General features: G+C 37.4%; 1 protein-coding gene across 2 annotated transcripts in view; it reads right to left on the reverse strand.

Moving 5' to 3' along the window:
* Nucleotides 1-10,545: 10,545 nt before the first annotated feature.
* LRRC4C (leucine rich repeat containing 4C) overlaps nt 10,546-15,134 on the reverse strand; it is an 89,843-nt gene continuing 85,254 nt past the window's right edge. Inside the window, exons 3-4 of one of the 2 annotated variants that reach the window (XM_050975739.1) lie at nt 13,745-13,799; nt 10,546-13,241 (exon numbers count right to left, since the gene is read on the reverse strand). In XM_050975739.1, coding sequence (XP_050831696.1) covers nt 11,283-13,199 — 1,917 coding nt within the window. In that variant the 5' untranslated portion in view covers nt 13,200-13,241; nt 13,745-13,799 and the 3' untranslated portion in view covers nt 10,546-11,282. The remainder of the gene's footprint in view (nt 13,242-13,744; nt 13,800-15,134) is intronic. The other variant, XM_009102147.4, reaches the window with a different exon arrangement.

Here is a 15,134-nt window from a genome sequence, read left to right on the forward strand (position 1 = left end):
CTCACTGTGCCCTTCACTCAACTCCCTGCTAGCTGCAAACTCTGAGACACCTGTGAGTTCCTGGCAAACCTGCTTTTCCATCAGAGAAGAGCACAGCTCAGCTCAACATCCCTGCAGTGTCTCAGCAGGATTGTTTCTCCTCCCATCCACGAGCTACCAAAGCTTCCCCTCCCAAAACCTGCTGGGGAAAAGCCCCGGCAGAGGAACCCCCGTGGCCCAGGTGTTCACCACACTCACGTCTCATCGGGAGGAAACAACCCAGACTTATTCACAGCTTCCCTCTGACAGCTGAGGAGGAGGGAAATTGTGAACAAATATTTGTAAACTGCCTGAACAGCTCCTGTGGAAAGATTTAGCCAAGCAGTAAATGACAGCAATTCCTCCTTACCCCTATCAGCATGAATTTCCACTCAGTTTACAAGACAGAGTTAAGTTCTAGCTTAATGTGTTGTTTCCTTTCCATAAAGGCTTTCTGCCCTTTAGTTGAATCAATTTTCTTGAAAAGGGAACACTTCACAGTCCATATTTAAGATAAGATTGAAACAGATAAGCCTGATAGTGCTCTTAAAGGGCAAAAAATACCCACAACAATCTACAAAAGCTTACTTATTCAAGAGAAGCCTTTTTCTGAGGAATAGAGAAGATATTTCCGACAACTTTTCCCAAATGGAACACATCCCCCTATCTCTGAGTCTCCTCATTGTTTCATGCATGTGTGCCTGTAGCTTTCCTGCATCCCCTCACTTTCTTCCTAGAGGATGGAATCACTGATTACTTTGCCCTTTCTCTCAAAGATAATGGTTGAGAAAGCTACAAGAGAAATGAGGGTGTTCCATTACTTGCTCACATCTCACTCCACATGACTGTACTGTCAATGCCTTTGGCAGTGGTGTCACAGGTGCACAGCAGGCACAGAAGCCATATCCTTCAAATACCATAAAATCCTGTAATAATTTTACTTGGAGACAGTGGCTCATTGACCCTTCCACTTGAAATTCTCAGAGAGGAGCATTTAATGCTTGAGAAACACAAAAGAAAAGAAAAAATGGTCCAGCCCTAGCAAAGAGAGCAGCAGCAGTAATGACTCAACATTCACACTGCTTTTCATGTCTGTTTCCCAATGCATTTTGCAAATGGGGAAATTGCTAAAAAAGTGAAAGGAAGAATTTTACATGTTAATTAGAAAGACCAGTGGCAAAATTAAAATCACTAGAGGAAGAGGTATTCACTTTCTCCCACTTTCAGATACATAAACTTGAGTACCCTTTCCCACTGTTTATACATAAGGAGCCATGGTGTCCTGCAATAGTCGATCCTCCAGACTCACTGCACTGTGTACATGGAGCCAGCCCTTACCTCAGGGACAGAGGGACTCTGCCCACACCAGAACTTTTACCTTTGGTGAAAACCTCTCTGTCTCATTTTCCTCCTCTGCCACATATGCCAGTGGGCAGCCTAACCACCCAAAGAGAAGTGCACTGCATCTCCTCTGCATCTGCATTGCTTTTCAGAGCATGATTGATGAAAAGCATAAAAAGAGTGAGTTTGTGTGTTTATGTTTATATGTCTTTGTGTGTGTCCACAACAGAGGAGAGAATGGATTTATATTTGTTTCTAATCATTTGTGTCTTGACTGATCTGTTTCTTGTAGTACTATTTTTTATGAGCACTTTACCCAAACATCTCCCCTGCCTAGATGATCTATAAGTTCCCTGCCAAGCCAAGCCATTCTGTGATTCTCTGATTATCTGGATGCACATGTTTTCTGGAAGTAAAATCACCAACTTCTTTCTTCTATGCCATTCCTTGGAAAGACCCTGAGAAATGAAATGGAATAAAAAGAATTAATTGTGCCAATGATGGTTGCAGAGAAACAAGAATATTGGAAGTTTCCACAGGGGATGGAGAGAGAGCAGTTTGTATCTGAACAACAGACATATAGTGATGACACTTTTAATTCTGCATAACTTACCCTGCAAAGACAGGCTGGTGGCTATCAAACACTTTGCAGCTGCACTGATAGAGCACTTGATAGAAACTTAAATGAAGATGCAGAAATTTAACCCTAGGCCAAACTCAGAAGCAAGAGGTATCAATACTTATTACCCCATGGTGAATATCCTGTGGCCTATTTGCAGTGTGTCTGGTGTGTGTCTGATAGAGTTTATATCTCAGAGTAAAAGCCCAGACAGAGATTTGCATCTGTCCCAGAAGACTGCTTGGAAGACATGAACACTTCTCATGTGCTTCTCATATACCCTTAAAATCAAAGCTGCAACGCTGTCACAGCAAAGCAATGTGAAAGACTTGGTTCTCAGCCCATCAATTCCCCTAGGACTTAATTAACATTTTAAAAGAACAAAATAATTTCCCCTACTGAACCAATATAGCAACACATCTCAGATCACAACTTTAAAATTAAACTAAAGCAACAGACCACTACCAGTGGATTAGATGTGATGAATTTGCACAACTGTAAAGTTTTGGCAATATTCCAAGCAACATGCCTCCATAGCTGTGCTATCAGTACTTAAAAAGCATTTAAAAAAAGACTTATAATTATCTGTGATCAGCACAAGGAAAATCCCTTTAGAAGTAGGCTGATCCAATTCTTCAGTGATATCACCTAAATGACAGTCTTGTGGCACCTCCATCAACCATGCATGAAGTATTGTCCCAGTAATCTAAACTTCCAATAGATTTCTGAATTTCTAAATTAAAAAATCACCTCAAAACAAACAAAGAACCAAACAGCTTTTTTTTTTCACTTGGGTTGTAAAACACACTTTAGAGGAGACAGAGCATAATTCTTCTCCTCTTCAGAGGTAACATCTCCCTGTGTTAAGATATGCACAAGAGATTAATTACCTCACTCTGGACAGGCTGTTCTGCTGACATCCTGCAGCCAAACCACAACTGCCAGAGAAACCTGAAAAGTTTGAATTTACCATGTTTTGCTGCTAAGCCTCAAAACAAGTTCTGCACTTCCATTTACTTTGAAATTCTGTGGAGGAAAAATTCCTGATGACCGTGAAGTCTGACTCTCAGTTAGAGACAGAGAGTGGTACAACCAAAAAATGCTAGGAGGGCACTGAATGAGACCAGATTCTACCAGGAAGTTTGGGATGAAACAGAGCATCCTACAACCCTGCACCATGGAGAAAACACATAATTAAAAAGACTCAGATTTTCAACTAAAAAATATGCTGAGTGAAAACTGAAGGTACAGAAAAAAATTGAAACTGTAAATAGAGACAAAGTAAAAGGCTTCTATTCTGAAACATAATAAAACCCATTGAATATTAATTTGATTATTGAAAGAAAACAGCAAATTCATAACCTAAAGAATCGTGAAAAAATTTATAAGTAAGACTTATTTGAGCTTCCTACCCTTTTGTGACAGCAAATTAGAATGAAATTAGGAAAACAGTAGGGACATATACATCTTGTATGAAAATAATAAGGATATTATTATCTAAAATTTCATCATAGAGACAATTTTTCTATTTTATAATTTTCTTCTTTAATTTTGTGAAGGCAAGAAAAAGCAACTTAAAATTAAACAAAAGCATGCTACAAAATTACTCTTTGTTTCACAAGGCATCTTTCCTTTTTTTTTCCTCCCAATGTTCTAGTACTGGTTTTATTAGACAGCCTAAAATGTTATCCCCATTCGAGAGGATAAAGGGGAAAAATGTAAGCTTCTTCTTAGTTCCTAATGAAAAATATTGTATTACTAAAAATAACTTCAAAGGATAAAAATGGAAAGTTCTACTAAATAAATTATTTCACTGCTGCTATCTTTGTCCATTCTATGCATTCCAGAGCTTCTTTCAGGTTGATTTTTATAAATCCAATTTTAAAATGAGCAGAAGTTAATGCTAAAATTATACATACCTGCAGAAGTTGCCAATTGGGTTCTCCCAGAATGCAAATTTCTACGTTTTCTTTTGGGAAATTATTTTCTACTTGTAAAGTATGAACAGGGTTTTTTTTTTTTTCAGAGTTCCAACTTAAATCTCTAGCTACAGTAATCTTTAAGTGTCCTAGTAGAAAATCATAACAACTTAAATGTTGTTATGTGACTTTTTTGACCCACTCAAGTCTAGCGACTTAAGGCTTTCATTCCTTTTAAAATAATCCCTAAAAGAGTTTCCAGTGTGATGTATTTAAAATTAATGCATCAATGGGTTTAATTAGGATCCAGCTATACCAAGGAACACAATGCACAAAATGAGAAGGAAAGAATAGTTTCACACTCTTCCTCAACTTTCTTCATATTTTCATTATATTTTTTCTCCTCCTGTAATGTTTATTTTCTCAGGACACTTCCCTTCCCATTACCACTTCATTTTATTTTATTCTTCATTGCCTGGTTCAGCCCTTTATTATTTTATTATTGTGTTAGGTGAACAAAAGCTTCTTTTGCAGTACAGAATTGATTGCTTCCCCACAGGAGTGTCAGAAATCAGCAGGGAGCTGAAAAAATAAACATCCAGAGCCAGTGTTTCTCCAGAGAGAAACAGGAGGAGACAATATTTCCAACAATAATTACTCATGTCCATCCTGATGGAAACATTCCTGACATAAGAAATTGAATTTATTCTGAAAATAAAAATAGGAGAACAGAACAATCTCTGTCCAGGAAGTTTTAGCAAAAGCCATGAAAGTTGTCAGTGTTTCTGTTTTATTCAGTCTGTTAAGGTAACAATAATTTTGTTTAGGTATTTGCTTTCTACGAATCTTAGACTATTCCTATTTACTGCCTTTTTTTTTCTTCTTAAATTTAGTTTTGTACAATTCATAATCTTTATAGTCAGAATATTACACAGCATTGCTAAGTCTTTCTTTCAAGTCTTTACAATTTGATCAAATTCTTGATTTTGATCTTTCTTCATCACAAAGAAGCATATATTCCAACAGGGGAAAAAAAGAAAAAAAAAGGCTCTTTCAGTGTAGAAGATAGTTAATTAATACATGGCATGTGATCAACAACCTTCATCTCACATATAATATTCAAGACTTGTGCATTATTTATGAAACTACTTTGCATTATCAGCTAGGAATGAATTGTTTAGGAATTAGTGCCCCTAAACACCAAGTACTGCAGGGGCCCTGCTCAGGAGCACAGCAGGGACCTGTGCCTGTCTCACTGACCATTGGAACTCACTCCCAGGGCAGCCTGCATGGGTGGGTGCCTGGGAAGGCAGTGGCAGAAAATCATAAAGGAACAGCTCAACAGCAATGGCAAGCCCAGGAGGGCAAGGAAGGGGAAAACCTGCTTGATATCATGTGGGTACTGACAAAAACAGAATTCATCTTTCCACCTCCTTTTTTAGACAACTAACTGTCCTTTTGAGAAATTAAATGAGCAAATTAGATCAAATTGAATTACATCTTATGGAATTAAATTAGTTATAGGGGTTTAATTAACTCTGTGGTCCAGTAACTCCAGTTCTGTTTTACTAGATTCTCTCTTGGCTCATTTATTCTCTCTTATTTTCTTTTTATAAATTTCTTCCTTTATTCCTTTAAACTCACCTGTAGAATCAATTTTCAAATAATACACATATACAGACCCATCTGCATGCAGAGCATTCCAGAAAAGTTTCTCTTTTTAAATTTTTATTTATTTTTTATTTTTTGAATTTAGTTGCACTTAACTGAGCTGCTGTGAAAGGAACAGTAGTATTTTTTCAAGTCAATAGAATTTAAAATGTTTTACTAAAATAAAATAAAATTGCATCTTATAGTTTTAAATTTGGTGAAAATATAATCCCTGCAAAAACTTCTCCAAACTAAGATATTAATCATATATTGCTATAATAGCAGAGAATCAAAGAAACTAAGGAATCTCTCACTACACAAGCTATTCCAAGTAGGTTGAAGAAAGCCCCAGAGAGTACCAGACATGCACCTTCACTGAGTGGAGTTTGGATGATTTAAGAGAATTTCCTTTCACACTCTGTGTGAGAACTTGTTGCAGAGTTGAAAGCTGGGATTTTATATGCATGTACTGCAAAATGCAAGAAGAAAACAGGAAAGTGTGCATAAAGCAGACAGAATCCTTGTAGAAGCTTCGTGATACACAAAAAAATAATTAATTTATTGAGTTTACAAATTATTCTGGTAGAAAATATGTAAAGGCTATCTGGGATATAAAACTCCCACTACTTGCTTTAAACATTACATCTTACTGTTCCTTTCAAGTCAAATAATACTCTGATTTATTCTGGCTTGTTTGGGCTTTTTTTCCTGCTAAGAAGGTCTATCTTAACAAAATATTTTCAAAGTTCTCAAAAATGACAAACTATTGTTCTCTTTCTTATTTTATGAAAGATGACCATAATATCATCTGATGATGTAATCAATTCAGTGTCTCTCCCTCCTTCAAAAATTTCATAACTCACTGGAGTTACACTACATGAAAGACGTCTCTTATGAAAGTCAGCCAGAATTCACTGATTTGGCCCTCTGGAGAGCACTCTGATTATCAGACAATCTGGGTGTGTGTTATGGAGTAAAACCAAAACAAATTAAACTAAATATTTCCTTATACATTTCTCACCTAAAAAAATCACTGTTTATTCTTATCGAAATAAATAGCATGTAACTATTAAAGTACAAATCTCATTTATCTTCACAGAATTCACAGAATGACTAGGTTGGAAAAGACCTTAAAGATCACTGAGTCCAACCCATGCCATAACACCTCAACTAGACCATGGCACTGAGTGCCACATCCAGTCTTTCCTTAAACACATCCAGGGATGGTGACTCCACCACCTCCCCGGGCAGATCATTCCAGAACTTTATCACCCTTTCTGTAAAGAACTTCTTCCTAATGTCCAACCTATATTTCCCTTGATGCAGCTTGAGACTCTCTTAATAGAGTTAATACTGAAAAACCTATCCTAGAGTGCTTTTTCAAAGCATGATTTTTCCATTTGTGTAAAAGTCACATTGAAAATCTGTGACTTTTTTTATTCTTCAAGTATTCCATTGTTTAGTGCGCATTTAGCCTTACAACCAACTTGTGATTAAATGCGGTAAACAAATAAAAATTTTTCCTCATTTCTAATAATACACTGCATGCCTGGACCTGAGCTATTGGCTGTTTGCTGATTACTGCTGCATCTATGCTCTTAAGTGAGGAGCAGTTGATGAAGTTATTCCCAACCCAAATCTCTTCTGCCCTGCTGAGCTTTTCCATCCACAAACTAGACACAACCACCGTGTTCTCACGAGGCACCACCATAAGTGAGGATGCAGGGCCAACAGGAATTGCAGATTTACCTGGTAGGCTTCCCAGAATTTCCCCAAGCCCATTCCCTGCTGATGAACCACTTCTATGTCAATAGTGGTGGCTCCATGTGTTAGTTTTTTATAATACTAATATGTAATATCACCTCTGCAATAAAATGTCCGTCACTACTCTTGGACTAACTGCAGATTAAATTTTAGAAATGAGATTTTTCTTGGCAACACCTGCACAAATGAGAAAAAGATAAATTAAATTGTTCTACTAAGAAGAAAAGAAACCCAGGCACTAAAGCCTAACTGCTTTTATTACATCTAGGAAATAAGGGTAAATTATTTCTTCATTTACTTTTTTTGGTATGAAATTGCCAGGTAACATTTCTTAGACCTTTGCCTCCTAGATTTAAAGAAAAACAGTGAGAATTTCAAAAATAATGTATTTAGGTCATGTAAAAATGGAATATAACCTTTAGAGAGGGGGGAAAAAGTTGAAGTGATTTTCCTCATTGAAAAGACTGCACTAATGGTCTACCTGACATATAGTACCTGACAGTTGGTAAGAAACATTTTCATAAGACTACAAAGCTGGTATATCAAAGTACAATATTAATTTGCTTGCCTTTTCTCTAATTCTGTGTTCTACCTGTGTCAGTGGGGACAGGGAATCTTGAAATGATTAAATATATTTTTAATGTGTTAGAATATTTTAGCAAAAAATACAATTAATCTATTACTTTTCATACATTAAGCCCTTTTAGAAGGAAAATAAAATGTCCATCTTCTATGATGAGTTGAATGGAACTGACTTGGTTTGCTTTTACACATGTTATTTCTGCATATGGCAAGATTCTCAAGACTTGATGAAAATTCCAGAAAGAAAATGCTTTGCAATTTCTGTTTGTACAGGACCGCAGATAAACATCTTCAAACTCCATTAAATCAACTGGAGAACAGTTCATCATTTCTCATGAGCCCACTAGATCATAATCAAGAACACAAATTTTTTTGCACAATTGCTTTACATCACACACAATGTGGCACCTGCAAGAGAAATTTCATTAGAACTTTCTGTCAGTTATGCTCTGTCATACAGGAGATAGAGGCTTCTTTCTTAACATTGCTGTCTCTGGAGCAGTGGCAGGAGGCATTGGCATGTGATTTGAGCATCAAAACCAGAGAGCACAGCACTCCTTTCACTTTATTACAGAGCTCAGTTCATAATTTAAACTGTGATCTGGTATTTAATTCACCTGCAAAGGTACTGTTTTGTAGAAGTGGGAAGGAATCAGAAATATCTGTGGTTCCAAGGATAGGGAACATGATGGGAAAATCATAACTAATATGACTGACATGTAGCAGATATATACTTACCCAACCAAACACACCCCAATGCTTTTCCTTTGTGATTATTATGAGCAAGCAGGAATATCTGGTTTTTTGATTAGCCAATAAAACTGGATTTACACTCAGTAAGAATGAATGTATTGCTTTAAAACAGTCATTGAAAGTATTTTGTATTACTACGAAAGAGACCAAAGATTGTCACTGATCCAGTATTGTACTTGACAATAACCAAACCTGTTTTCTTGTAGGCCTCCTATCAACCTACTTTAGGGGTTAGTAAAATACTAGGTGTTTATAAAACCATGTTGACCATAACTGTTTTCACAAATACTGGTTAGAGTAGCCATAATTTGTTAACATAAACCCATTGATTACAGTTTTAAATAGTCCAGATTTAGGTTCCCTGAATGGAATTTTTTTCAATTTTCAGATTAGCATTGGCCGTGGACAGACTGTTCCCAGCCAGGTGGGCAAAGAACGCATAGGAATGTGGAACTGAAGTGGTTTTGTACACAATCTATCACAATGCTTTAAAGAAATCACCAATGAAATACTCGATTGCACTTTGAAGAAACAAACCTAAGAATCACAGCTGCAATATTTTACCTTCAGGTCCATCTTTGCCCTCTATTAAAATTCCCTTTGAGAAGATATTATTTTTCATGTAGCACATCAAAGGATACTGCTTTGCCAAGTGTTTAGTAGAGATTGTTGTAGAACTTTGGGTTACATTCGGTGTTATCAGACTCCTTGCAGGGTGTGATTCATTGTCACCTATCTCCACTGCATCCTCTTAAATCAGGCCTTTGTACTACAACATTCACTTGCAACCTTGAGAACTGTGCATCCAACAGGAGATGTTTACCTCTTCAACCTATCGGAATTCCATCTTAAACTTACAGAATAGAAGCATATTTTTCATTGTGGTCTTCATCCTGCATGCAGTTCCATACTAGAAAGATGCAAATGGATTTTGCTAGGAATTTTATTTACCTGGCACAAGGCCCCAGAAACCCTCAGTAAGGGTGGTTAAGAAACAGGTGAAAATACATTCAGAAATCATATATAAGTTTCTTTTTTTTTTTGTCCTAATTTGAATAATCTTAAAATGCTTTTGTTCAGCTGCCAGCACATAAAGTTTAATTTGGCAGAACTTCTGCTTGGAAGAACACAATGTCCTGAAGTGGGTTTTCTTATGGAAAGCCTTCCTTTTAGCTTTCAGCAAGCACAATATACACCAGTCCTAGACCAATAAGCTAAATCCAAAGAATGTATCAAAACAGAAAGGCAAAGTGTGTGCATTTCTCATTGGTACATGAGTCTGAGTCTAAATTAATGGAAACTGGGTACTCCACAGGGAGTCTAATTGTCATACAAATTCCAGTAACTTAAAATATCCTCTGATTTGTCTGACTTTGCTCTTTCAATTCTTTAAACCCAAATCCTCAGATTTTTTTCCTGTGATTTACTCCATGAAGAGCATGTTGATTTGATTTTTCACATAGGGATACAGCTCTTATTACAGGTATTATTATGGCTAAGCTTCTTTCATATTTGTGCCTAGAAGTCCCAGAACAACTGAACTGGAAACCACTAGCTTCAATATAAAGATGAATTTTCTTATTGATAGTTATAAATAATAAAAAACCAGAAAAACAATTTTAGTTTTGTCTAATAAATTCAGAGACAACTGAAGATCCTTGTAAAACTTTTCTGGCACTGTGAAAAGCATCTTGTGATATAATAGAGATAATTACACACACCATTAGAAGGAACGATCTCAATCTCGCATTAGAAATCAAACACCTTTCTTTGCCAGTATGTTGTTTTCATAAACTAAAATGAAACTGTGATATTTTTCAGTAATGATCCAAAATTATTTAATTATTCTCTTTAAAGTGACTGTGTTTTGGACCATTAGAGCAGATTATCATGAGAATTTTAAGAAACTTTTGTTGTTTAAAGCCACATTAAGAATGAGCTATATCCAAGTACAGAAAAAAACAATATTTTATTTATAATCTTAGTTTAGTGTTTGAACTACAAATTCTGGTTCTAGAATTGCTTAAAAGATCATGGGTTTTATAGGCTTTCACAAGTAAATTAATTTTTGGTTTGATTTTTTTACTTTTTTTTCATTTTTTTCACAGAATGGTGCTTTCGGTAAATACAGAGCAAATCATTACATGGAGAAAAAAAAGGTTTACTTGTTTTTCTCACTTGCAAAGTTACTGTTATTACTCCATTCTCTGTTGAATAATTTCAGAAAGGGCATGAGAAAACAAAAGAAAAAAGAGAAAGTGACAAAATAGACCGAATCTCACCACTAGAATTCACCATAAAAATTCCCAAAGTGTAACAGAATTCTTACAAAATTTCCTAGATCAGTTCTTTTAGGGAATCAAGATCTCCTATGAAAAATATGGCAAATGGGAGTCAGGGTAGGTTGGGCAGGAAAACGGGAACGAGGAGGGTAAATAACTGCAGCAAAAACAGGTTCTGAGGAATACACATAATTTTGTCTGCTTTAGATCACAATAGAATTTTTAATAAATAAATTTCTTTTTCTTTGTAAAGACACTTTTGAAACAGTAGATTTAGCCCAGTCATTTGTGTCATTTTTTTTATAAACCATCTTTTGTTGTCCCCCCACCCCACCCCGTAATGTCATAAATGTTTTAGATTTGAGTCTCTTGAACATTGTCTTTCGAGTTCATTCGAATCAATAACGGTTCATGCACTGAACTGTGTATTGAATTTATTGTGTTAACTGTTGTTGTGTGGTTGAAAGGAGATTTATAAGAGTTATAGTGATTTAAGTGCTCATGCTCTATTGCTGGCATGGGCAAATGACTCTCTATGGGTGTGTCACCTGTAAGCTCATCATCCACATTAATGATCTCTACAGTCCGTGTTGGAGCATGATGGTTCTGCCGGTGATGCTGTTTCCTCATTTTGTAGAAAATTACCAGCATCACAGCAGCCATGAGAGTGATAGCCACAAAACAACCAATTATGATTTTGGTAGTCTTCATAACCTCATCTATTCCTGGGATCCCGTTGTTTGTGTCCGTCACAGGAATGGTGAACGTTTTTTCTGTTGATCTTGTGCTCTGTGGAGTGAGTGAGGTTGTCATGTTAATGGTTTCCCAGTTGGTAACTGGTGTGGGCCCAACCTGCTCTGTGGTCTGTGCCTCATCCTGAGAAGGTTCCACAGTCTCTACCGTGACGGTTGAAAAGTACGTGTAACCGGGGTTATCCAGGGCGGTCACGTTCAGCGTGGCAGAAGCCGTGGTATTCCCAACAGAGTTACTCACCATGCATGTGTACAAACCCGTGTCTTGCACGGTTACCTTGGTAAAATTTAATGTGCCATCACTGAGCACAGCAATCCGAACTCTGTACGCCCCATGCGTCATCACTGATCCATTTGGAGTAATCCAGGATACAGAGGTCAGGGAGGTCGATGCCCGGCATTTCATCTCTGCAGCCATGCCTTCTGTGACGTTGAGGTCTGCTGGTGGCTCCACTATGACCGGAGCATAACATGTGAAGTAATTCAGGTCCAGCTCACCAATGTACCTTCCTTTTAAACTGGGGGGCGTGTGGCAACGGGCACAGCATGCAGTGTTGGAGGGTGCCTTGTCTTTAATCCACCAGCTGAGCCAAAGGATATCACAGTTGCAGTTCCAAGGATTGTGATGCAAGTGGATCCTTTCTAGGCGGAGCGGCGTGAACAGGTCATGAGGCAGTAGTGTTAGATTGTTGTGTGCCAGGTTGATCTCTACAAGCGACTGAAGGTTATCAAAAGCATTCCTTTCTATCACTTGAATCTGAGACTGTATCATCCACAATTTCTGAAGATGCATTAACCCTTGGAAAGAGCCTGGCCGGATTGCAGTCAGGTGATTCCCAGAAAGATCTAACTCATCCAGTTTTACAAGTGGAGTAAGGTTAGGAATCTCTCGAAGATTGCACATGGCAAGGTTCAAATACCTCAAGTTGGACAGACCTTCAAAGGCACCTTCTGAGATGTATGAAAGCCTTTTCAATTCCCCTAAATCCAACCTCCGGAGAGAAGGGATTCTGTTAAAAGCATAAGAAGGGATGCTCTCAATGGGGTTGTTTCTCAACCACAGTTCCTTCAGTTTTGATAGGTATACAAAAGCCCCATTTGGGATAGTGGTCAGACGATTGTCAAAGAGTTCCAAAGTGTTGAGATTGGCCAGACCATTGAAAGCCCCTATTTCAATTGTTCTGATGTGATTCCTGCTGAGCTGCAGGATTTCTAGATGCCTCAGATGCTTGAAGCTATTCACTTTAATGATTTGAATCTGGTTCTCATGGAGATTGAGTAGCCGGGTGTTGGTGGAGATGCCGTCTGGCACGTCTCTAAGATTTTTCCGTACGCAAATCACTTTACTGAACTGGTTGCTGCAAGAGCAGACAGAAGGGCAAGTTTGAGCCCTCACTAGACCAGCCACCACAAGAAGCTGAAGAGCCAACAGCACCACAAGCAGGGGGTCAAATAGGGCCCTGTTAAACCTAGGACCTATCATTATCTGCTGTGGATGTAAGGTCATCTTGTTCAACATTCATAATTTATTTGGTGTTGGTCCTTCTGGAGTTTGAATCGTCTGAAAGAAAGGAAGAAATGAGAAGGAGAACATTAAATTAATCTTAAAAAATTCTGTTATCTCAACAAAGGCTTCTCAAGTCCTTTCAGTCAACTCTACCGATGTCTCAAAATTTGACAGTGAGAACAGGTATAGAATTTCTAATATTATGTTTCAGTACAGATATGTATGTCAGCTGCAACTGGCAAGGAGATAAGAAATAGCCATACATTAGTTCTCCTGCACATTCCAATGTACAGTGTATGCAGGTGGAGGGCAGATAAGAAGTTCAATCACAATGAATACCTAAAAGAAATGCAACTCAGGGAGAGTTGAAAGAAAGGACAAGCATCTCAAAAGGCAAAAGTTAGCAACATAGGATTCTGCTAAGATAGGAATTATCAGAGTATTCAAGGTGTTAACCTTTTTACACATTGCAAGAGAACAGATAATATGAAAATCAAGTTTCTGGTATGGATAAAAATCTCTGTCTGTCCAAACATGATTCCTGAATCAGAGTTTACCTAAAAGTAAGTCTCCAAAACTGAATCTCATGCAGATGACAGGGCATGATCTTGCCTATAAGAATTAAAAAAAAAAAATTAAAATAAAGAAGCATATTGAGCATCATCCAATTTAATGATATGGCCTCTTCAATTCTTTTGTTCGGCACCAGCAGCAGAGAAACACTCATCAGCAAACGTGTACTGAACACAGAAATGAAAATAGACATTTATTTAAATGGTGAAAAATATCCCTGTAGCTGCAGGGTTGTCAGTTTCATTGGCACCTTGAAAAAAACCTTAAAACATTCTTACTGCAAAGGGAAAAAAAGACCTTCACACTACAAATGATCATTACCATTTTAAGAACTTCAGTACTGATTCATGTGTGGCAGTTTTTATAGTCCCCAGCCTTCAGTTCATTTTCAATCTGCTGCTCAGTTCAAGATTCCTCTGTTGCCGAGATTAATGAAATTTCTTATAAATCAGCCAAAAGTGAGGTCTTAGAAATTACAGCGAGCTTAAAGCATATTTATAACCCAGAGCACCCAGATGGATAGTACATATATATTCATTAAAACAAAATACCATAAGGCAACAGTTTTCCACTCCAGGCTCCAAACTGATTCATTTTTTGTAAAAAATAGAGACCTTTCTTTAAAAAAAAAAGCCAAAAAAAAACCACCAAACCAGGAAAATATATTAACTTTCATCTCACAGCAATTCATTTAATGAAACACTTTTTTTTCTAATTGTATATTCAGACAATGTGTTTTTGAGAATATATTTCTGTATTTTTAAAATACCTGTTATAATGGTGCAGAGCTAGCAAGTGTTTTCATCTCATTTTGAATAATTTACTGCAGAAAAATCCAATATAATGGTAAAAAAACTGTGAAGGGAACTAAAAATTCTGGGCTGTATCTGTATGTTTGATCTCTCTATATGTGCTATTTATAAAACATCATTCTTGTTATGAAAGATTCATGAAACCAATGTGTTTTGCAACCTTGAGCAAGTCACTTCTGTCTCTTCAGCTTACACTTCTGTCCCATGGCTCTGGAGAGCCCTGTGGCTGCAGTGTTAGCTGTTGCTGCTCCCATCCCTCCATCTCTTCCCTCTGCCAACACCTGCACTCCTGAACATCAGCTTGATGGGCTTAGGGTAATGTACTAGACTAGATGAGGGGTCACTGCCCTGCACACCTTCCTTTGCACTGCAGGCTCACCAGGTCACTTATCTCTTCAGAGGTGCTGAACAGGATGTATGGAGAGACACTCTAACCACTAAAATTCAACTTTGCTTGCAAAAGTCCATCTGCAGTAAAACTATATTCAAAAAGCAGCTGAAAAGGCCATGGTTCCCATCTTTCTTACACAGTTATGAAGAAAAACCTGCCGTTGTGGTCAAA

The sequence above is a fragment of the Serinus canaria genome, chromosome 5 (assembly GCF_022539315.1).
Source record: "Serinus canaria isolate serCan28SL12 chromosome 5, serCan2020, whole genome shotgun sequence".
NCBI classification, from domain to species: domain Eukaryota; kingdom Metazoa; phylum Chordata; class Aves; order Passeriformes; family Fringillidae; genus Serinus; species Serinus canaria.